The sequence below is a fragment of the Lampris incognitus genome, chromosome 5 (genome assembly GCF_029633865.1).
Source record: "Lampris incognitus isolate fLamInc1 chromosome 5, fLamInc1.hap2, whole genome shotgun sequence".
NCBI lineage: Eukaryota > Metazoa > Chordata > Actinopteri > Lampriformes > Lampridae > Lampris > Lampris incognitus.
In genome coordinates, this window is record NC_079215.1 from 49,493,843 (window position 1) to 49,517,447 (window position 23,605).

At 43.6% G+C, this 23,605-nt stretch overlaps 1 protein-coding gene across 2 annotated transcripts in view; it reads left to right on the forward strand.

Moving 5' to 3' along the window:
- The window catches only part of LOC130112791 (sialidase-4-like), a 34,308-nt gene that overhangs the window by 8,355 nt on the left and 2,348 nt on the right, over window positions 1-23,605 (forward strand). Inside the window, exon 3 of one of the 2 annotated variants that reach the window (XM_056280280.1) lies at window positions 23,308-23,433. In XM_056280280.1, the coding sequence (XP_056136255.1) occupies window positions 23,308-23,433 (126 nt within the window). The remainder of the gene's footprint in view (window positions 1-23,307; window positions 23,434-23,605) is intronic. The other variant, XM_056280281.1, reaches the window with a different exon arrangement.

The following is a 23,605-nucleotide window of genomic DNA, read 5'->3' on the forward strand; positions in this document are numbered from 1 at the left end:
AGCGGAGGAGGGACGAGTCCACAACACATGACTGACACTGGAGGCATACACGTCCCCAAGTACTGGCGTCTGAACACGCACACACACACACACACACACACACACACACACACACACACACACAGAAACACGTGCGCGTGCACACAAACACATGCACATGTACACACATGCATGCACACACGCTCACACACACACATACGCAGACATGCACACATATGCACACATGCACGCACACACAAACACATGCACACATACACACACAAACATACAAAAACACATGCACACACACACATGCACACACACAAACATGCACACACACACACACACAAGCATTCACCGTCGCATTCTCATATTTTGGCCCTGGGAACGAGGTCCTGTATATGTACCTAATAGTTTTTCTCTGTTGCTGTTGTGTTTAGAAAAGGCATACATCATGGGTTGTGTTTTAGAAAAGAACATGCGATAGTTAACTCGGCACAAATGTTCCCATGGCTGTCTCTGCTGGGAAATAATGCCATCTGGTTTCTCCCTGTTTAGGTTAGGTTTGTTTTGGCATGTATTAGAAGCTTATTAGGAGCTTGTCACAAAGAAAGAAACGGCGAAAATGTAAGTTGAGCTCGACTCCTGTTTCATTCTCTGTCAGCTTTAGCAAACAAATCAGGACACAAAAAATGCCCCGGTCTGGGCCCCAATCACTTGCAGAGTCTGCCCTTTCATCCTTTTTCCTTTCAGTCTTCCTCGTGATACATTACCAAGGCTAACATCAACAAATACTGACCATTTCTTACTTGTGGTAGTCCGTCTTAACCTGTCTTACGGTCAGTTCTCTGCACCGCAGCACCAAATATGTGTCGTATCAAAAGTCAAATGACTCACTGGAAATGTCGGTGTATATCAGCTCATCCGCACACACACACGCAGGCCCACAAATGGACTCATGTGTGTCATTACCGGTCTGAAACGAAACAGACTCCCTACATTGTTATACCACCCCCACCCTTTCCCAACTCAAAAGCCAGGAAAGGTTGTATTTGTGTGATTGGAAATCTGTTACAAATCTGAAATCTGGCAGCCATATGCCGGACTGTACTCAGCTTTTATGTATTTCACCCAGGCTTTTTTGTTTGAAAAGACCATTGTCTTTTCTGCACATGTGTATCTTCCTGGCTTCTTACTCTCATTACATTTCAAGTGAATCCTAGCATTGTGCGGTCATCGACAGTTAGCAAGAGCTTTCCTGTGTTCCTGGGTGAGCGGCGGGGGGCCTTATGGTACGAAAGGGCTATATGCTGAGCCTTTACAGATGACTGTCCTGCATGTTCAGTCATTTATGTTATAGGCTGCCAATCATGGGGGGGGGGTGTATTGCAAACCAACTGTATATTGTTGTCCCTTGGTTCTGACGTGGGCATTATGTTAACTCTCACCTGGATCAATTATTCCGGGGGGGAAAAAAAGACATCAGACATCACAGCGATTTAGAGGTTTGTCTGAGAGTAGAGAAAGTCCCAATGTCAGCACAGAGGTATCATGAAAAATAGTCAGAGGGTGAATTTGAAAAATATGGAGATGATGCTGAAGAAGTGAAGCATACAAATGTGTATGCTACGCTAGGCAAGGCTAAGATAAGATAAAATAGGATTGAAAGAGATTGTCATGCCAATTGTTTTACCAGACTATCACAGAGGATTCAGACTCATAGTTCTTTGCAGTATTATCACACTTTATTAATGCTTAAGCATGGCACAGATCAAGAATAGTCACCTAAGTGCACCCGGTCTCTTGTTTTTTCTCCTGCTTTATACTCTTTCTGAGTTACACAGAACGAAGACTAAGAACTGCACTTTCAAATTTCGTTGTACTTGTACAATGACAAAGTTCTATTCTGCTCTACACAGCAGTCAAATTATCAAGCGGACCGGTCTTGAGTGTAGCTAAAAAGACATGGTATGAGGTCTTATCTATCGTGCACCACTCCCGTTCCTGCTTTAGTAAATTCACATTTAAGTTTTTGTAACTGCACTGAAAAAGGGGGAGAGGTGGGGTTGTACAATTTGACAAAAACGCATTTCGTATATATGACATTCACAAGTAAACATAAATAAACTCATTCATAAACATAAATTATTTTTAGAAAACATAACTTTAATATGTGCAACCGACGTACATATTTTTTTTTATGTAAATCCAACGGACTTTTTTTTTTCCAGTGTGTCCTAGCTGAGACACTCTCTTCTGTGTTGTCCCAATCTGCTGAGTTTGCTCACTTGCTCGGCACCTTCCCACTATGCATGGTCAAGTTTGTTTATCCCTTGCAGAGATAAGATGCGATAGGGTGATAATGGTGTCAATGACAATGATGATGATGAGATGATGGTGGCAAGATGATGAAATAAAAAGTATGCATTCAACTGAAGAAGTCTTGAATTCAGTGTCAACAACTCGTGACACGAGCGTAATGGCAAAAAGAAGTAACTAAATACGGGCGGCTTATGGACGGACACCTAATGAGAAAAGAAATATGAGCATAGGAAAGAAAGACCGAGGGTGAGAAGGAACATGCTTTTACGAGAGCCAAGAGTCAACCAGGGTGGTCCTTGGCTGCATGTGTTCAGTTTGGCATGTGGGTTTGTCAACACAACGCAGTGCCAGAAAACACCCCAGCTATGCCACTCGGGCTCGCCTCCTTCATCTGGCTAAGACTGTCCAGAGCTACCTGATGGGGCCAGCCAAGTGACTGGGGTGAAGGGAGGTGAGCAGGGGGAGGGGGGGGAGTAGGAAGGAGGCAGATTTAAGTCTCTCTCTAGAATAACAACGGTGCTATTGACACTGACCTTGCCTCCCTCTCCGTCTCTCCTCTGCCTTCGCCCATCCTTCCTGAGGTGTATCCTCTAACTGGTGACTGAGCCCCTGTCTGGCTCAGGCAAAGGACAGTGGCATACTAACTCAGCCACAATGACTTTTGAGCTTTGCTTTCTTGGTTTACACAGATTTTGGTCTCCCACTTTGATTACTGACACAAGCTTAAAGCTCCTCTTGAAGCACCTCTTGAACCTGGCTTCTAAGTCTCGAGTTTAGCTGTACCATCTGTGTAGATTTGGTGGGGCGACTCCTTCAAAGATGTTTTTGAGTAATTGCATCTAAAAATACATGCTGCCGAAAGATGTTAAACATTTTGCGTTTCTTTCTTTAATCAACATTATAATCCTCATTGGCATTGACAGATTATCATGACCACAGACCCTGGACACAAACTCGCCATGGGCCCCTACCTACACACGCAAATAGTACACACATGTGGCCTCCCCAAGCACACAGAGTTTGGTCGCACAATAGCAGAGGGCAACCCACAACCACACAGCATGTATTAATTTGAAATTATATTTGTTATTTTGACATGTTAAATAACTGCCATTTAAGGTCTTTTTCATTCTATACATGCCATGTGCAGCACAGTTTAAACATCTTTAGGAGTCAAACACACACCTTAATTTAAATAAAGCTGCAGTGAAAAACATCCTACCTAAACCACTGGCTTTTTCTGACCTTCGTTTAAGAGAAGTCATTGATCAAGTTGTCAAAGCCCAACTCCCGAAGGCGTTCCGATTCAATGGCCGTGAGTGACGGCATGCTCAGGTGTCTGTCATCCTTAGTTCATTTTTAATCCTGGACATCTGCGAAAAGGACCATTCTCCCTGGCAGTCTCTGACAGGAAGTGTCGGATACAGTTTTAATGCAATGTATAGGTTGGGAAATGTTGACTGTAATCCACAATTGAGCTGTGTTTTCAGAGGTCTTTTTCTTTTTTCAGTTTACGCTTTACCAGCCCGCTAAGAGCATGATATTCCATGTTGACCACGAAATTGACATTTGACCTATAGCCTATGTCATTATGATATTACGTGATTTAATCGGCTAATTTACAAAATGTTCAAACAATTTCCTAATCATACTACGTTTTCAAAATTAGCTGGGTAGCTCAGTTGGTAAGAACGCTGGCCGTCCTGTTGAAGATCGGGGGTTCAAATCCCGTTTAGTATGAGTATCCAGTAAGAGTCTGTGGCTGAGACTCCTATTGCTATACAAGCCAACTACATTTTAGATGTATGTTGCTTTGGATAAAAGCATCTGTTAAATGAAATTGTAAAATCACATTTACTCCAATATTTTAAAAACAAAAATACTTTACACTTTAAAAAAAAAGATCTGAAGGCCAAGGAGCCCCATTGGCTCCAAGGCTCTGGGCAAGTGCACACTTTGCCCATGCGGTAATCTTTCTATGCTCATTGGTAAGAAAATAGGCAAAACATGTTTTTTCTGTCCCCCAACCGCTATTGTCTCCTAGCGTCTCCCTCAAATTCTTTCACTTGGTATTGCCTACATGGTTTTATTCAAGGTAGGATTTCACAGAAACACCATCGACAGAGATGATAGTAAGACGTGCACTATATGCTGAACCTTTACAGATGACTCTGTCCTGCATATTCAGTCATTTATGTTACAAGCTGCCAATTATGGGGAGGCGTATTAGAAACCAACTGCATATTGTTGTCCCTTGGTTCTAACATGGATATGATGTTGACCATTATTATTCCAGAACAAAATGATACATCAGGACAATTTACTGGAGGTTTATCTGAGAGCAGGGAAGGTCCCAATGTCAGCGCAGAGGTATCATGAAAAATTGTCAGAGGGTGAATTTGAATAATATGAAGGTGATTCTGAAAAAAATGAAGCATAAAAATGTGTATGCTAGGCTGGGATAGGATTGGATGAGATAGGATGGGATTGAATGAGATTATCGTGGCAATCGTTTTACCAGACTATCATCGAGGATCCAGACTCGAAGTTCCTCGCAGTATTGTTTTTTCCTTTTTTTTTTAACCCCCCCTCCCCTCCCTTTATTTTTCTTTTTTCTCCCCAATTGTACCTGTCCAATTTCCCCACTCTTCCGAGCCGTCCCAGTCACTGCTTGACCCCCTCTGCCGATCCGGGGAGGGCTGCAGACTACCACATGCCTCCTTCGATACATGTGGAGTCGCCAGCCTCTTCTTTCCACCTGACAATGAGGAGTTTCACCAGAGGGACGTAGTGCGTGGGAGGACCATGCTATTCCCCCCAGTTCCCCCCTCACCCCTGAACAGGCGCCCCGACCGACGAGAGGAGGAGCTAGTGCAGCGACCAGCACACATACCCACATCCAGCGTCCCAAGTACAAAGCACAAATACAAATATGTCCTGGTCGCTGCATATATATATATATATATATATATATATATATATATATATATATATATATATATATATATACACTACCGTTCAAAAGTTTGGGATCACCCAAACAATTTTGTGTTTTCCATGAAAAGTCACACTTATTCACCACCATATGTTGTGAAATGAATAGAAAATAGAGTCAAGACATTGACAAGGTTAGAAATAATGATTTGTATTTGAAATAAGATTTTTTTTACATCAAACTTTGCTTTCGTCAAAGAATCCTCCATTTGCAGCAATTACAGCAGTGCAGACCTTTGGCATTCTAGCTGTTAATTTGTTGAGGTAATCTGGAGAAATTGCACCCCACGCTTCCAGAAGCAGCTCCCACAAGTTGGATTGGTTGGATGGGCACTTCTTTGAGCAGATTGAGTTTCTGGAGCATCACATTTGTGGGGTCAATTAAACGCTCAAAATGGCCAGAAAAAGAGAACTTTCATCTGAAACTCGACAGTCTATTCTTGTTCTTAGAAATGAAGGCTATTCCATGCGAGAAAATGCTAAGAAATTGAAGATTTCCTACACCGGTGTGTACTACTCCCTTCAGAGGACAGCACAAACAGGCTCTAACAGGTACTATTTAATGAAGATGCCAGTTGGGGACCTGTGAGGCGTCTGTTTCTCAAACTAGAGACTCTAATGTACTTATCTTCTTGCTCAGTTGTGCAACGCGGCCTCCCACTTCTTTTTCTACTCTGGTTAGAGCCTGTTTGTGCTGTCCTCTGAAGGGAGTAGTACACACCGGTGTAGGAAATCTTCAATTTCTTAGCATTTTCTCGCATGGAATAGCCTTCATTTCTAAGAACAAGAATAGACTGTCGAGTTTCAGATGAAAGTTCTCTTTTTCTGGCCATTTTGAGCGTTTAATTGACCCCACAAATGTGATGCTCCAGAAACTCAATCTGCTCAAAGAAGTGCCCATCCAACCAATCCAACTTGTGGGAGCTGCTTCTGGAAGCGTGGGGTGCAATTTCTCCAGATTACCTCAACAAATTAACAGCTAGAATGCCAAAGGTCTGCACTGCTGTAATTGCTGCAAATGGAGGATTCTTTGACGAAAGCAAAGTTTGATGTAAAAAAAATCTTATTTCAAATACAAATCATTATTTCTAACCTTGTCAATGTCTTGACTCTATTTTCTATTCATTTCACAACATATGGTGGTGAATAAGTGTGACTTTTCATGGAAAACACAAAATTGTTTGGGTGATCCCAAACTTTTGAACGGTAGTGTATATATATATATATATATAGCATTTTGTTCCGAAACCGTCAATGGTGTTATAAGTGCTCAACTAATGAGGAGCAGAATATCAATACAGATGCAGGAAAAAAAGTTTTAATACATGGCAGTACAGGCCTGTTTCATGTGTCGCGCACTCATCAGTTGCTAAATCATCATTTCGTGCGTCAAGCACAAAACAGGCCTGTACTGCTATGTATTAAAACTTTTTTTTCCTGCATCTGTATTGATATATATATATATATATATATATATATATATATATATATATATATATATATATATATGTATATTCACACCCCTTCACTTTCCCCACATTTTGTTATGTTACAGCCTTATTCCAAAATGGATTAAATTCCCTTTTTTTCTCATCAATCTGCACACAATACCCCATAATGACAAAGTGAAAAAGGTTTTGTCGAAATTTTTGCAAATTTATTAAAAATAAAAAACTGAAATATTGCATGTACATAAGTATTCACACCCTTTGCTATGACACTCAAAATTGAGCTCAGGTTCATCCTGTTTCCACTGATCATCCTTGAGATGTTTCTACATCTTGATTGGAGTCCACCTGTAGTAAATTCAATTGATCGGACATGATTTGGAAAGGCACACACCTGTCTGTATAAGGTCCCACTGTTGACAGTGCATGTCAGAGCAGAAACCAAGCCATGAAGTCAAAGGAATTGTCTGTGGACCTCCGAGACAGGATTGTATCGAGGCACAGATCTGGGGAAGGGTACAAAAAAATTTCTACAGCTTTGAAGGTCCTGAAGAGCACAGTGGTCTCCATCATTCGTAAATGGAAGAAGTTTGGATCCACCAGGACTCTTCCTAGAGCTGGCTGCCCAGCCAAACTGAGCAATCGGGGGAGAAGGGCCTTGGTCAGGGAGGTGACCAAGAACCCGAGGGTCACTCTGACAGAGCTCCAGCATTCCTCTGTGGAGATGGGAGAACCTTCCAGAAGGACAACCATCTCTGCAGCACTCCACCAATCAGGCCTTTATGGTAGAGTGGCCAGACGCAAGCCTCTGCTCAGTAAAAGGCACATGACAGCCCGCTTGGAGTTTGCCAGAAAGCACCTAAAGGACTCTCGGACCATGAGAAACAAGATTCTCTGGTCTGATGAAACCAAGATTGAACTCTTTGGCCTGAATGCCAAACGTCACGTCTGGAGGAAACCAGGCACCTCTCATCACCTTGCTAATACCATCCCTACAGTGAAGCATGGTGGTGGCAGCATCATGCTGTGGGGATGTTTTTCAGCGGCAGGAACTGGGAGACTAGTCAGGATCGAGGGAAATATGAATGGAGCAAAGTACAGAGAGCCTTGATGAAAACCTGCTCCAGAGTGCTCAGGACCTCAGACTGGGGCGAAGGTTTACCTTTCAACACAACAACAACCCTAAGCACACAGCCAAGACAACGAAGGAGTGGCTTCGGGACAAGTCTGTGAATGTCCTTGAGTGGCCCAGCCAAAGCCCAGACTTGAACCCCATTGAACATCTCTGGAAAGACCTGCAAATAGCTGTGCAGCGACGCTTCCCATCTAACCTTACAGAGCTCGAGAGGATCTGTAGAGAAGAATGGGAGAAATACCCCAAATATAGGTGTCCCAAGCTTGTAGCTTCATACCCAAGAAGACTTGAGGCTGTAATCGCTGCCAAGGGTGCCTCAACCAAGTACTGAGTAAAGGGTGTGAATACTTATGTACATGCAATATTTCAGTTTTTTATTTTTAATAAATTTGCAAACATTTCTACAAAACCTTTTTCGCTTTATCATTATGGGGTATTGTGTGTAGATTGATGAGGGAAAAAAAGGAATTTAATCCATTTTGGAATAAGGCTGTAACATAACAAAATGTGGGGAAAGTGAAGGGGTGTGAATACTTTCCGGATGCACTGTATATAATGTGTGTGTGTGTATATATACATATAAAATAGTGATGTCTTATAACTTGTATCAAAATAATGTAGATCCACAGCTTCCTAAACTTTTGGTGAATGGACATGATCTCATCGGTCTGAAATTGCCCACCACCACAATCCGGAGAGTCTTTGTCAAAGAATTATATCCATTTTCATCAAACAGAAACAAAAATTTACAATATTTCTCCAAAGATGAAGCTGGAAAATTGATAACAAAATTCTTTAAGTTCCAATCGCACCAAAAGTAAAGGAAGCACACTTTAAATTTCTCAATGGAAATCCTTCTGGAGAATTTTTAAGACGTTGATGTGGTTTAGACTGTAAGAACTGCTCATTTTGCAAAGATTGAAACAACAAACCATGTGTTTTATGAATGTCAGTTTGCCGGTGCTTTTTGGGAAGATCTGCATTACTGGTTATTTCCTTAATTTGACAATTTCTCTGAACTAAAAAGAGGATGTGATTTTTGGTGTACTTGTGAAAGCTGGAACACATGATTTGGCAGTTAACGCTGTTATTATTCTTGGAAATGTCTTTTTACATAGGAACAGATTCCTGAAAACACAGCCAAACTTCTCTATATTTCATAGGGAACGGTTCCATTATTTCTAATCACTGAGGTTAATGGAGAAGAAGAATGCTATGAAACTCTCCAACTTGATAGTATCAGAAACACCAGAATCAGAAATACTTTATTTGTCATTTCATTTCATGCACTTGCACACATGAAATGAAATGAAACATTGTTTCCCCCAGCCCACAGCAGGGCAACACAAAGACAAAAACACATCCAAAAACTACAAGAACACATTTATCCAAATTAACACATATATCTAAACTAAACCAAAAAAAAAATCACTGTCAAGGAGAATGAACGCCAGCCAGGATGATTGTCGGAACTGCTGGTCTGCATGGGCTAGCAGTTAGCTTAGCCTGCTCTGCTTCCGCGTCATGTCAGACTGCCCTCAGTGTTACAGTGTTACCTCTTCGGGCACAGCTCCAGGCAGGGCCATGGTCCCTGGGCCCACAGGACGCGGCAGACCAAGCTCTCCCAGCCGGTCCAGTGCCAGCTCTCCCATCCATCAAATACAGACAAACTTGGATGCAGACGTGAACGAAGACACTGCATGGACGGTACTGGGTGAGGCCGCCGCAAATGCGACTTTGCGCCACCATCTTCCCACACCGGTACTGGGTGAGGCCGCTGCAAAAGTGAATTTGCACCGACATCTTCCAACACCAGAAGCAGAAAGAAGAACTTGAACTTGCATAGAAACCCTAGGACCCCTCTCCCTTTCATTTATGTATTTAATTTATTTAATTTTCTTTACTTTTATTACCCCTTCTTTCTTTTGTCTTATGTGTTTGTTGTATGTAGAATTTAAACGTGCCAATAAAAATTTTTTTTTTGCCATCTGTGGGGGCGGACGTGTCCCATGCAAAAACAAAAAATAAAAAAAAATATCTGGCTTCCAACCCACAGACAAGCCAATTGTGTCTGTAGGGGCACCCGACCAAGCTGGAGGTAACACAGGGATTTGAACTGGTGATCCCTGTGTTGGTGGGCAACAGAATAGACCACTATGCTATCTGGATGCCCCTCCTCACAATATTATCACACTTAATTAATGCTTAAGCATGGCACACATCAAGCATGGTCACCTAAGTGCACCAATCCCCCCCCCCCTTTTTCTTTTTCTCCATCCGTCCATTATCCGAACCACTTATCCTGCTCTCAGGGTTGCGGGGATGATGGAGCTTATCCCAGCAGTCACTGGGTGGCAGGCGGGGGGCACCCTGGACAGGCCTGCCAGGCCATCACACAGGGCCAACACACAAACACACACGCATTCATACCTAGGGATAATTTGATAATGCCGATTCACCTGACCTACATGTCTTTGGACTGTGGGAGGAAACCAGAGCACCCGGAAGAAACCCACGCAGACACGGGAAGAATATGCAAACTCCACACAGAGGACGACCCCTAAGGTTTGACTACCCCGGGGCTCGAACCCAGGACCTTCTTGCTGTGAGGCAGCCGCGCTACACAACAGTCAAATTAAGGGTCTTGAGTGTAGCTACAAAGGCATGATATGAGGTCTTATCTATTGTGCACTACAAAATTAGCTTTGTACAGACAAGATAGGGAGGGGGTAATGTGTATGCCTAAGTAGACAAAACCTGATGGGGACCAATGGAAAGGGGCAGAGCGGGATGGGGACCAGGATATATTAAGAGTCAGGGACATTGCCTCAGGCTTAGAAGAATTAATCTTGTAACCTGAGAATTGGCCAAAGGATCTAATCTCAATTGCTCTCGCAATAGAGGCCTCAGGGTTGCTTAGATAGAGTAGGACATTGTCCGTGTATAGCGAAATTTTGTGCTACACGGGACCCACTTCTGTGCCGGTCACTAACGGGTCCCTCCTAATGGCTTCTGATAAGGGCTCCATGGTGAGGGTGAACAGAAGAGGCAAGGCCAGGCAACCCTGTCTGGAACCGGGCCCCACTGAGAACACAGGGGATTTCAGGCCATTTGTAATAATTGAGGCATGAGAGACAGCATATAGAAGAGATACGTATCAATTTAATAAGTTTTCACCCTAAGTTAAATTTTGAGAGGACCCCCAACAGGTAAGGCCACTCAATCCTGTCAAAGGCCTTCTCCAAATCAAGGGAAATAACTCGAGATTTGGCCTTTAGCTTTGTGTCATATTGTATGAGGTTTAGGAGCCTCCTTACATTATTACAAGAACTGCAGCCCAACATAAAACCAGTCTGATCCTTTGAAATTATACCTGGGATGATACCTTCAAGCCTTCTGGACGGTATTTTAGCAAGTAGTTTTCAGTCAACATCCAGCAAAGCAATTCTCCTTCATATTCTATTACTTGGTATTGCCCACGTGGTTTCATTTGAGGTAGGATTTCACAGAAACACCATCAACAGAGATGCAAGTAAGACGTGCTCTATCCCCTTTAACTGTTATGATCTCAGCAAGGACTCACAGACAGGATGATACGGTAAAACTTGGTTTAATGAACAAAGGCAGGCAGAGGTCAGAACACCAGGAAATAAGTATGATAGGTGACCAAACAGACAAGGAGCAGGCAGGCAGACAAACGGGTTCAAATATGATTCAGGTTACTTGGGAGTCAGTCCAAAACAGGTGACATCAGACAAGAGGCAGGCAGCAAACATGGAGTCCAAAGTTCAGATAACAGTCAAACACAAGCAGATCAGGCAAAAGTTCAAGGAAAAATGCTGGAAAACTAGGTGGCAATACACACTAGAAAATCTGGCAGGGACACAGGAAAACAAGGGGACTATAAATGCAGGGGAGCTAATCAGGGAATGGGTATGGAAGACATGGTGGCAAAAGCAGGAGCAGAAACTAAAACAAGACAGGTGAGTACTACAAAACAAAACAGGAAGGCACTGGATAATGAAAAAATTAAGCTGAGTAGACTGAATTGGGATACAGTCACAACTGTAGCAGTACGTACCTCCCCTCAACGGTAGCCTCTAGGCAAACCGCCGAGCTTGTCTGGCTGCTCCTGATTAAAGACCCAGACCAAGGATGGGCACAGGATGTGCCAGTGGGGAACCCAGCTGTGCTCTTCCAGTCCATATCCTTCCCAGTCCACTAAATAATAATAATAATACCTTTTATTTGTGGGTGCCTTTCAGAGCACTCAAGGACACCTAACAGAACACAGTTAAAAAAAACAAACAAAAACAAGCAGCACTGTATCAGACAGCATACAATCCAAACAAAGCAGGGTAGGCGATAAAAAGTTGATACAATAGATAAGTATAAAATCATCATCTGCACAAAACTCAGTGAAGCGCTGATGTGCCAGTTTGAATATGCCAGTTTGAAAAGGTACATTGTAAATACTGGTAGCCCTGGTGGCATACATCCAGCAACCACTGGATGGCCGTTGATAGTGTGGGGGGTAGAGGAGCCACAACTGGAGGGGACAATGGACTAGTGGAGACATGAGATGTGGGACAAATCTACACGTAAGAAGGCAGCTTGAGTCTAACAGCAATGGGGTTGAAAACAGAGTCAATCTCAAAGGGGCCAATGTAATCAGAATCATGTTTATTGGCCATGTAGGTTTGCACTACATGGAATTTGACTCCGGTTTTGTGGCTCTCTCAGTATACTTAACATAGGATAACTGTCATGTTCTGTAAAGACTTGCATTTGTTTTTGGTGTTTTCTCCCCTCTGGTGGTCATTTGGGAGTAATTTATTATTCGCTAGTTTGCTCTCTGCTATTGTTCTCGTTAGTTATTTTAGTTACATGACACAGCCAGGTCATAGTTCAGAGATGCAGATCAGGAAATGCTTTCGTTATTTCTTTCGTATGTGGTCAGCTTGCAGCCCCAGCTACCTTATCCTTTCCTTCCTCTGTTTGTGCCTTGGGAAAGCATCACTTTTTTACAAAATCGTTTCATGAGAATGACGACAACAGTAAAGAGCATTCAACTTTACTCCAGCCTCTGACTTTCTCTTGAAGCCTGTTAGCTATCTGTCGATTTGTGTACAATCACACACACACACACTGAGGACAGAACAGTAAAAAAGCGTCTTCGCAGCGGGCACCGCAGCATCAGGAAAATAAGGTACTGTGCAAGTACACCTTCCCACTCATGCAAGGCCTCCATATTCACCTCTTCCTATATATCATTCTTTGGAGGACCGCAGTTCACGATGTCACATACTAGTGAAGCTGGACTGGAGAAATTGTCCATCACTGATGGTGATGTCAAAGAACAGGACACTGCACATGAAGCAAGATCACAACATTCCACCTCATCCACCTTATCTAAATCTTCTTCAGCTAGCAGGGCTGCAGCCAGGGCCCGTGCTAAAGTCGAAGCTGTGCGTGCACGTGCCACCTTCATTCAGCGAGAAGCTAAACTAAACATAGAAGAGGCTCTCCTTGCAGCTGACTTGAAGGTCAAAGAGGCATGCATAGAAGCTGAGTTATCAGCTTTGGAGGACGAGAGGGAGGTAGCAGTAGCCTTAGCAGAAGCTGAAGTTCTCGAGGTAGCAGCAGAGATTGATGGTAGAGAGGGCAGTAGGAGTCACTACGATTCAGTTCATGTCGCCATTCAGCGCACCCGCGAATATGTTGAACACCACTCCCACCTACATCTTAGTGATGAAAAGCCCCCAGTACTTGACCCATATACGTCTTCACTGTTGCCACTCATCAAACCGGTTGTCAAATCAGATATACAGGAGCGTGCCCCTGGTCCCAGCAGTGCTTCTCACTTCTTACCCAAGAATGATGTTCCTGCAGCACAGCAACCTAAAAGGCCAGTTAATCACCACCTCTCTGCTCAGCTGCACTCTTCCTCTTTCAACAGAGCCTCATTACAGTCACATACTGTGTGTATGGATGACAGGACTGGTATGCGTGACATTGCAAGGTACTTGGTATGTCGAGAGCTTGTGAATTCTGGCCTCATCAAATTCAACAATCGCCCAGAAAATTATTGGGCGTGGAAATCCTCCTTCTGCAATTCCACCGGAGGACTAAACTTAAGGGCCAGCGAGGAGCTTGCCCTCTTAACAAAGTGGTTAGGAAATCAGTCTTCGGAGCACATCATAAGGATCCGTTCTGTGCATGTTGCCAGCCCTGACATAGGCTTAGGAATGGCTTGGGATCGCCTAGAGGAGTGGTACGGCTCCCGTGAGGTTATCGAGAGAGCTCTCTTTGAGAGAATAGAGAACTTTCCTAAAATCCGTCACAAGGACACCTTACAACTCAGGGAGCTGGGAGACCTGCTAAGGGAGTTAGAGTCTGCCAAATCTGAGGGCTACTTGCCTGAGCTCTTGTGGACACCGCCAGGGGTGTCAACCCTATCATTGAGGAGTTGCCACTCGGTCTGCAAGAGAGGTGGTTAGCTCAAGGCTCTCAATACAAGGAGCGGCACAATGTCTCTTTTCCTCCATTTGCATACTTCACAGACTTCATATGTAGTGAAGCACGCAGAAGAAATGACCCTAGAGTCACTCTCAACAGTCCCTACAGCCCCATCGAACAGTTCCAACAGATTCTCTACAGGTCCATCGAAGTCTCACCAAGTGGAAAGGAATTCAGGTTACATCAAAAGTCAGGTCTCTACTCACAAGACTGAAGTTGCCTCGCATCAGTCAGCTCTTCAGTCAAATAGTTCAAGCGGCAAGCGGGGTGACATTGACAGACAATGCCCTATCCACAAAAAACCCCATCCTCTACAAAAATGTAGAGGGTTTTCAGAGCAAGCCACTTGAAGAGCGCAAGGCATCCACCATTCTCTTTAATTTTCTTAAAGAGAATGGTATCTGCTTTAGATGTTGCTCTTCTACTACTCATCTGGCAAAGAACTGTGAGGGCAGCTTTGAAGTATAGGGAATGTGAGAGCAACTGCCACATTGCAGCGCTTCACCCTGGACCCCTCCATGGGACATGAGAGACCCCTCCTCAGAGCATGGCGGGGAGGGCGAATAAGAGACACCTCAGCCTGCAGTCCCCTCCAGGTGCACAGAGGTCTGTGACAAAGGTAGAGAGCCTAGATCCTATTCTAAGATCTGCCTGGTGAAGGTCTGTCCTAAGGCACGCCCAGACAAAGCCACGAAAGTCTATGCCATTCTGGACGACCAAAGCAACAGGTCACTGGCCAGGTCCGAATTCTTCGACCTCTTCCAAATTAAAAGGTCAGACTCGTCATACACTCTCGCTCGCACATGTTCAGGGGTCACTGAAACATCTGGGAGAAGGGCCACAGGGTTCATGGCAAAGTCATCGGATGGAACAACAAGTGCGATGCTTCCTACACTCATCGAGTGCAATCACATGCCAGATGACCAGTCGGAGATTCCAACTCCAGCGGCTGCACAGCATCACACTCACCTGAAGTCCATAGCTCACAGGATACCACACTTCGCTCTAAAGGCCCAGATACTCCTACTTCTGGGACGCGACATTCTTCAGCTTCACAAAGTCAGAGAGCAATGCAATGGTCTTCCCAGCACACCCTATGCTCAAAGACTAGCCCTTGGCTGGGTTGTTATAGGTGATGTCTGCTTGGGCTCAGCCCACAAGCCAGTGACTGTGACTTCCTTAGGGATCAACGTGCTTGAAAATGGATGTCCATCTCTCCCCACTCTGTGCCCCAAACATCTTCAAGTCAAGGAGAGGTTTAGCACCGAAGCACAATACTGCATCTCTCGTCACGGCCTTGCACATGACACACCAGTCCTCGATGACTGCAGCCTCGGCAGCACAATCTTTGAGAGAACCAAGGATGATGACAAGGTGGGTTTCTCCATCGAAGACAGGCTTTTCCTAGTGCTTATGGACAAAGAGATGTTTATGGATGACACCAACAGCTGGGTGGCACCCCTTCCATTTCGATCCCCTTGGCAACGGCTCCCAATCAATCAAGAACAGGTTCTCAGTCGTCTTACCTCTCTGTACCGCACCCTAGAAAGAAAGCCTGACATGAAAACTCACTTTGTGAACTTCATGCAAAAGGTCTTCGGTCACAACCAGGCGGAATTAGCTCCACCGCTGCAAGAGGGAGAAGAACGGTGGTACTTACCCATCTCTGGCATGTACCACCCTCAAAAGTCAAATCAGATCAGAGTCGTCTTTGACTCCAGTGCTCAGTATCATGGCATCTCCCTGAACAATGTGCTGCTTACCGGCCCGGATCTGAACAATAGTTTACCTGGAGTCTTGCTGCGTTTTAGAAGACAGTCGTGGCTGTGATAGTGGACATCGAGCAGATGTTTCACAGCTTCACTGTCAGAGAAGACCATCGAAACTTTCTTCGGTTCCTATGGTCAAGGACAACAAACCCAGTAAGGAGATTGTTGAGTATAGGATGAAAGTCCATGTGTTCGGCAACAGCCCGTCACCAGCAGTAGCATCTATGGTCTTTGTCGTGCGGCACAACATGGAGCAAGTGAGTATGGCATGGAGGCCAAACACTTTGTTGAACATGACTTCTATGTTGATGACGGCTTCAAGTCACTACCATCAGCTGCTGAAGCCATCAACCTGCTGAAAAGGACACGAGATGCTTGCTGCCTCCAACTTACACCTCCATAAGATAGCATCGAACCACTCTGATGTCTTGGAGGCCTTCCCACCAGAAGATCATATAAAGGGTCTGCAGAACCTGGACCTCGATGGCAATTTGGCCCTCATCCAACACAGCGTAGGGCTCAGCTAGGATCTCAAACATGACATCTTCACCTTCAGAGTGGTGGCTACAGAGAAGCCCTTCACCTGTAGAGGCGTTTTAGCCATGGTGAACAGCCTGTTTGGCCCTCTTGGACTTGTCGTGCCGATCATTATTCAAGGGAAATTTCTGCTGCGAGAACTCACTAGCATTGAGGCCCTCGACTGGGATAGCTCTCGTCCAGATGAAAAGGAAGCTGAGTGGAGGATGTGGAAAGACTCCTTACAAGACCTGAGTGAGTTTAAGATTCCAAGACCTTACACACGCACCACCCTTACTACCGCTCAAAGAAAAGAGCTCCACATCTTCTCAGATGCCTTGGTGAAGGTCATTGCGGCTGTAGCTTACCTCAGGGTGATCGACAGTGATGGAGAGTGTCATGTGGGATTCGTTCTGGGAGAGGCAAACTAGAGCCCTCGGCTGCCCACACTATGCCAAGGTTTGAGCTGGGTGCAGCTGTGTTGGCAGTGGAAATGGCAGAGGTGATAGAGAGTGAGTTGGACATTAGTGCAGACACATTGCAGTTCTACACAGACTGCAAGGTCGTCTTGGAGTACATATATAACCAGACCAGACGGTTTTATGTGTATGTTTCCAATAGAGTTCAGCGAATCAGGAAGTTCACCAAACCTGGGCAGTGGCACTACGTCTGCACCACTCAGAATCTGGCAGTTCTTTTTCAACAATAACAACTTACAGGATATGTTTTCAGAAACTTTGAAACTACTTCGCATTCTAATCACTACATCCATGATGACTGCGGAGTCTGGGCGATGCTTTTCCACACCCAAACGAATAAAGACATTTCTTAGAAATACCATGTTACAGGACAGACTAAATGCATTGGCAATGTTGTCAATTGAAAAGCGACTGATGCATGACAGCCCTGATTTCAATAAGGCTGTGATCAGTAAATTTGCACATCTGAAAAATTGGCGTGCCAAGTTCTTGTATAGGTGAGATGACAGGATGGGACTGTGACATGACAGCGTATTTAGTAGACACATTTTATTTACTTCTGTATATCATTGTCATATGCTCATTCACTTGGTAATTTTTTTTCTATCGGTTTGTTTCAGCAGTTCCCAACAAACATGTCATTTTCATTTTGTTTTCTGTGTGCATCACCCCAAATTAAGAATAAACTGAAAAGAGGAAGCAACCGTCTGTCCCCTGATCCCATAGCATATCAATTTTGAAACTGTCACGTCCTTATAATTCTGAAAAATTGGAATAAGCTATTTTAGACATTGTTTTGGTTTATCCTGGGTAGGGTTTTTTTTGTCGCTTACACTTGGGTTAAAGGATAGCCAAGGCTCAGCGTTTTCGGTTTTTACCGATTTTCACCGAAAAAATACCCAGCTTTTTAAACTAATTTTCACCCGGATTTTATGTTTCCACGGATCCAAAAGTTGTTCCTTTTCGTGTGAGGTTATGTACCAGTGCTCTTTGTGGAGAAATACGGCATGCTGGATGGCTTTGAAAAATAAAAACCGAAAACGCTGAGCCTTGAGGATAGCCTATTGTTCATCTTTGAAATGTGTTGGCTACTGCGGTGATATGTGGGCTGCTGGCAGGTATCTTCAAAGGTATTTAGGCTACTATCTATTCTGTAATATAGTAATTATTATACTTAATTAATATAAGTATTTTATATACTTATCTCACGCTTCCCTCCCGGACCCTCCGCTTCCGGCTGTGGTAGCACTTGAAGGTACTGTTCCGCCCGCTGTCTCCCTCCGCTGGCCTCATCTCTTTGACCCTCTCGCCGGGAATTTTTCCCCGTACAGACTATTATCAGACACAGTGCCTCTCATCCACACGATGTATCTAATAGCAGAAACAACAACAACTGAATATCTGGAGCAAATATCTGCAAGTTGTGTCCTATTTGTTGTACTCCTGTTGGTGTTAATTCTGCTGTGACACCAAACAATTTTGGCCTCTTGAATGTGAGATCTCTGGGTAATAATTTCTTTATCATTAATGATGTTATAGTTTCCAATAATCTGGACTTTTTTATGATTACTGAAACATGGCTGTCCCCAGGGGACACTGTTCCCCTGATTGAGGCTAGCCCCCCTGATTTTGCATATTTTCACATTCCCGGGCCCGCTGGGGTGGCCTAGCTTTTTTTTTATAAGTTAGGTCTTAAGTGCCATCCTGTTAATTTTGGTAATTTTATCTCATTTGAGGTTTTATGTTTTTTAATTACTGGCCCTTCCCCTTTACTCTGCATCTTAATGTATAGGCCCCCTGATTCAGTTAGTTTTATCTCCAAGTTTTCTGACCTTTTATCTATTGTCATACCAAAATATTACAGGGTGCTTATTCTTGGCAATTTTAATATTCATGTGTGCTGTCCTTCCCATTCCATCACCTCACATTTTTTGGATCTTGTAGATTCTTTGAACCTCATTCAATCTGATAAAGGGGCCACACACTCCAAAGACCACATTTTAGACCTTGTACTCTCCTCTGGTTTCTCTCTCAAATGTCTCAATTTGGTGGATATGCCTGTATCTGACCATAAAGCTATCATTTTCACTACAGCTCGCTACTCCTAGTCATTATCCTAAAACACGCTCGCTCTCGCATTCTCAATGCTGGCTCTGCAGTTAAATTCTGTGATGCTTTTAATTCATAATCCTTTAATCCCTCTTTATCACCGCTCAATCCAGATGCACTATTAAATTCATTCAATGATCAGTGCCAATCCACCCTCGACCAAATTGCATCATTTAAAATTAGGAAACAAAAATTAAATAACCTCCCCTGGCTGAATGATCACACCCGTGCCCTTAGAAGACTTTGTAGAAAAACAGAACGACAATGGAAGGCCAACAAATCCCTGTGCCTAAGTAACTACAGGCCAATCTCCAAATTGTCTTTTTTATCTAAGGTTCTGGAGAGAGTAATTTCTTCTCAGTTGATTTCTTTTATGAACACAAATAATGTTTTTAATCGTTTCCAGTCTGGTTTTAGAGCACTTCATAGTACTGAGACAGCTCTAGTTAAGGTTAATAATGATCTACTGCTGAATGCAGACAGAAGTGACTGCCCAATTTTAGTTCTTTTGGACTTAAGTGCTGCCTTTGACACAGTTGATCACAACATCCTCCTACATCGATTAGAGATTTGGGTTGGCATCAAGGGCTTGGCTCTTAACTTATTACACTCTTACCTCACCAGCAGAACTTTTCTGTTGTTCTGGGTAACTCTACCTCCTCAGTGGCTCAGTTGAGTTGTGGTGTCCCTCAAGGCTCAGTTCTTGGCCCTCTTCTCTTCTCCATATACATGCTGCCCCTTGGCCAGGTCATTCAAAATCATGATGTGGTCTACCATTTTTATGCTGACGACACTCAGATATACATGCCACTGAAATCCACTGATCCTAGCGCCCTATTAAATCTTACAGCTTGCCTCACTGACATTAAATCCTGGCTGTCCAAAAATGTTCTTAAATTTAATGATGATGAGTCTGAGGTCATTCTGTTCGGTCCAGAAAATTCCATCAGTCCATTTGCTAATAATCTTGGTGGTCTGTCAGGTAGTCTTAAACAGGCTGCTTGGAATCTTAGGGTAATATTTGATGCTAACCTCAGTTTTGACACTCAAATTAAACATGTTGTTCATTCATGCTTTTTCCAACTCAAGCTAATCTTCAAATTTAGGTCATTTTTATCAATTGCCGATTTGCAAAAAGTTGTACACACTTTTATCTTTTCTCGGCTCGACTACTGTAATGCACTTTATTCTGGTATCACCAAGGGCTCACTCCACCATCTGCTGTTGGTACAAAATGCTGCTGCTCGGCTCATTACAGGGACAAGGAAGCATGACCGTATCACTCCTGTGCTTGCCTCCCTACACTGGATCCCAGTTATATTTCAAATTGATTTTACTTTTTTTTTTTAGTTTACTGCTTACTTTTAAGGCTTTAAATGGTATTGCTCCTTTATACATTTGTGATTTATTGACTTGGTATGTCCCCCCTTGACCATTAAGGTCTGCAGATGGAGCCCTGCTAGTTATTCCCAGGTCTCGGTTGGTTACAAAGGGTGATCGGGCTTTTGCTGTTAGAGCCCCCACACTATGGAACTCTCTTCCTGCTGAGCTAAGCCGAACTAAGTCTCTAGCTTCTTTTAAACCTCGCCTTAAAACTCTCCTTTTTATGAAAGATTTTACAAATGTTTGATATTTATTTTTATTTTTACTGTTTTATTTTCGCTCTTATTTGATCTTACTCTTATTCCTGCCTTGTCTGGTTTTGTTGGGTTTTTTTGTGAAGCACTTTGTAACATTGATTTAAAAAGGTGCTATATAAATAAAATTATTGTTATTATTATCACCTCTGTTGGTAGTCCACCACGATCTCCTTGGTCTTACCAATGTTAAGCTGGAGGTGGTAAGTGTGGTAATGATAAACTGATGCCCAGTTTAAAGCACCGCCTTTAAGTATCCCCAAAGTATATGCTATTTTAGACTTACCTGAAAAAAAAAACAAGTTGGCACTGCATGAGGAAAGCCCTGCAAGTACCCAGGTCTCAAGAGTAATGCTCCGGTGAGGGAATCTGGGGCTGTCTGGGCTGGGGAGCTGGCAGAGCTGGAACAGGGAGGATTGCACTGAACTCCGGGCTGTGGAGGGGAGAGCTGAGTCGAGACATGGTCGAGTTGGCCTCCAATGCGGGTGACGTTGGTTGTTAAGTTCCAGAGTGCCTCCACCACTTTGAGGAAAGTCTGATTGTGTCAGCCGATGAGAATGTCTTGACTGGCATGACTGGCAAGAGCCTGTCAGAGAAAAGTCTGTGTCTGTGTCTGTAATTTTGTCATTAGACAGTTACAAGGAAATTTGTCTTCTGCATTTAACCCATCCTATTGTATAGGAGCAGTGGGCAGCTGCAGCACCCGGGGACCAATGTCAGTTCTTCTTCCCATTGCCTTGGTCAGGGACACAGACAGGAATATTAACCCTAACATGCATGTCTTTTTGATGGTGGGAGGAAACTGGAACACCCGGAGGAAACCCACGCAGACACGGGGAGAACATGCAAACTCCACACAGAAAGGGACCTGGGATGGCCTAGGGTTCGAACCCAGGACCTTCTTGCTGTGAGGCAACAGTGCTAACCACTGGGCCACTGTGTCGCAAAAAAAAAAGTCATGTTAAAGGGACAGTCAAAGAAATACACTACACATAAACATGTGAAAAACAGGCCATAAATACATGGAAAACTAGAAATTGTTGAAACAATCTTGTTCCTTCTAAAGTGTTGTAATGTTACGTTAGCTACTGAATTGACAATGTGAAGTCAATATTAGACCTACTTGCAAATACAAACTTAAGGGAACGATCCACTATCGTTCTGTTCACAAAAAGTCAACAAATGTGCTTCACATCTATTACACTACATGTCCTTGTTTAGAGAGTGATTGGCACAACTATTATGCAATGGTGACTTGAGCTGACTCATTCATATTCATCTTGTATTTATTCAGCTATTTTAGGGAATCTGTACAACATGGTTTACTTTTGCAATAAAATGACAGCTTCATTTGATTTTAAAATAATCCAGTAAATTGACTGCCTCTTTCTCGCTCCTTCTCTTTCTCCATCGCTCTCTCTCTCTTTCCTTTTCTTTCTGACTTTCTCTCTCTCTCTTAAATCCCTGGCTTAGGTCTCTAGCACCTGTCAGCTCCGGTTTTATGAGTGCTGGAGGCAGGACTGGATACAGAGCAGCTGGGTGTGTGTGTGTGTGTGTGTGTGTGTGTGTGTGTGTGGAGAGAGGGGTATTGGTCAGAGAAGGAGGGAGATGGAGTAGGGAAATAGGAGGAGGAGGAGGAGAGGAAGGGGGGATGCTCATAATATTTATGGGCTGCATTTCAGCACACTGAACAGTGTTGTATAGAGCTCCTGGAACACACACAGAAAACAAACTTTTTACAGCTCTCCGTTTTTCTCTCATCCATAGCTCTTCCCTCTCTCCCTTCTCCCCTAAATGTAGGCTTAGTATAGTGGCTTTCACCCACCGGGACAACCACTACTGCCCTGGAGGCAGCTCCTCTGAAGCCGTCTTTCTTCTTTTTACATTAATTATTACATTTGCCATTGATGTCACCAAGAAGGGACCATGAATCCTTGCATCAGAAACTAGCTTTTGTTACAAAATTGCCCTGTCTTAGTCAGTGGGAGCGCAACCCTCTTACTCAAAATTGACCCTCCTTTGGTAGACTGGAATGTTGTTTAAATTTGCTCTCAGCCATGTTTTCAATTGGTTGTGCGGTCAATATTTGAGAGCAACAAACACGTTGTGTCTGAAAATGCAGCAACAGGGCTGACCCTGGAAATCCCCCGTCTTGTCATATTTCTCCGCACAGTTCCTTGTGTGGGGGTATAAGAGGCGGGATATGTCAGAGCTCTCTTGCTATGATTTTGGTTGCATTTTCGTAAGTCCAGGTAACAGTTATTGAGCAAGTGCTGTAAAAGTAAAAGTTTCTTTAAGTTTTTCAAAGAGAGAGGACAGATTAGTCTGAAAGCAAACAGTTCAGCCATGGGCAACACTTCCTCTAAAAAAGTGTTCAGAATTCCTGCTCTTATCTGGCAGATGGAGAAAAACACCCTTCTGGCTTTCGCAGAGAGGCGGACGACTGCAGCAGACGAAAGCACAGAAATGCTGGTTATGAAGAGAGGAACGCTGAAGAAAGATGACTGTAACAAGGTCAATATTGAGGTGATTATTCTGGGAATTTGATTTTTTTTTTTCATTGCTTTCCTATTTTTGAAGAACTTGTCAACAATCATCAAGAGTATGCAGATAATCTGGGCGTCTGGGTAGCGTAGCGGTCTATTCCGTTGCCTACCCACACAGGGATCGCTGGTTCGAATCCCTGTTACCTCCGGCT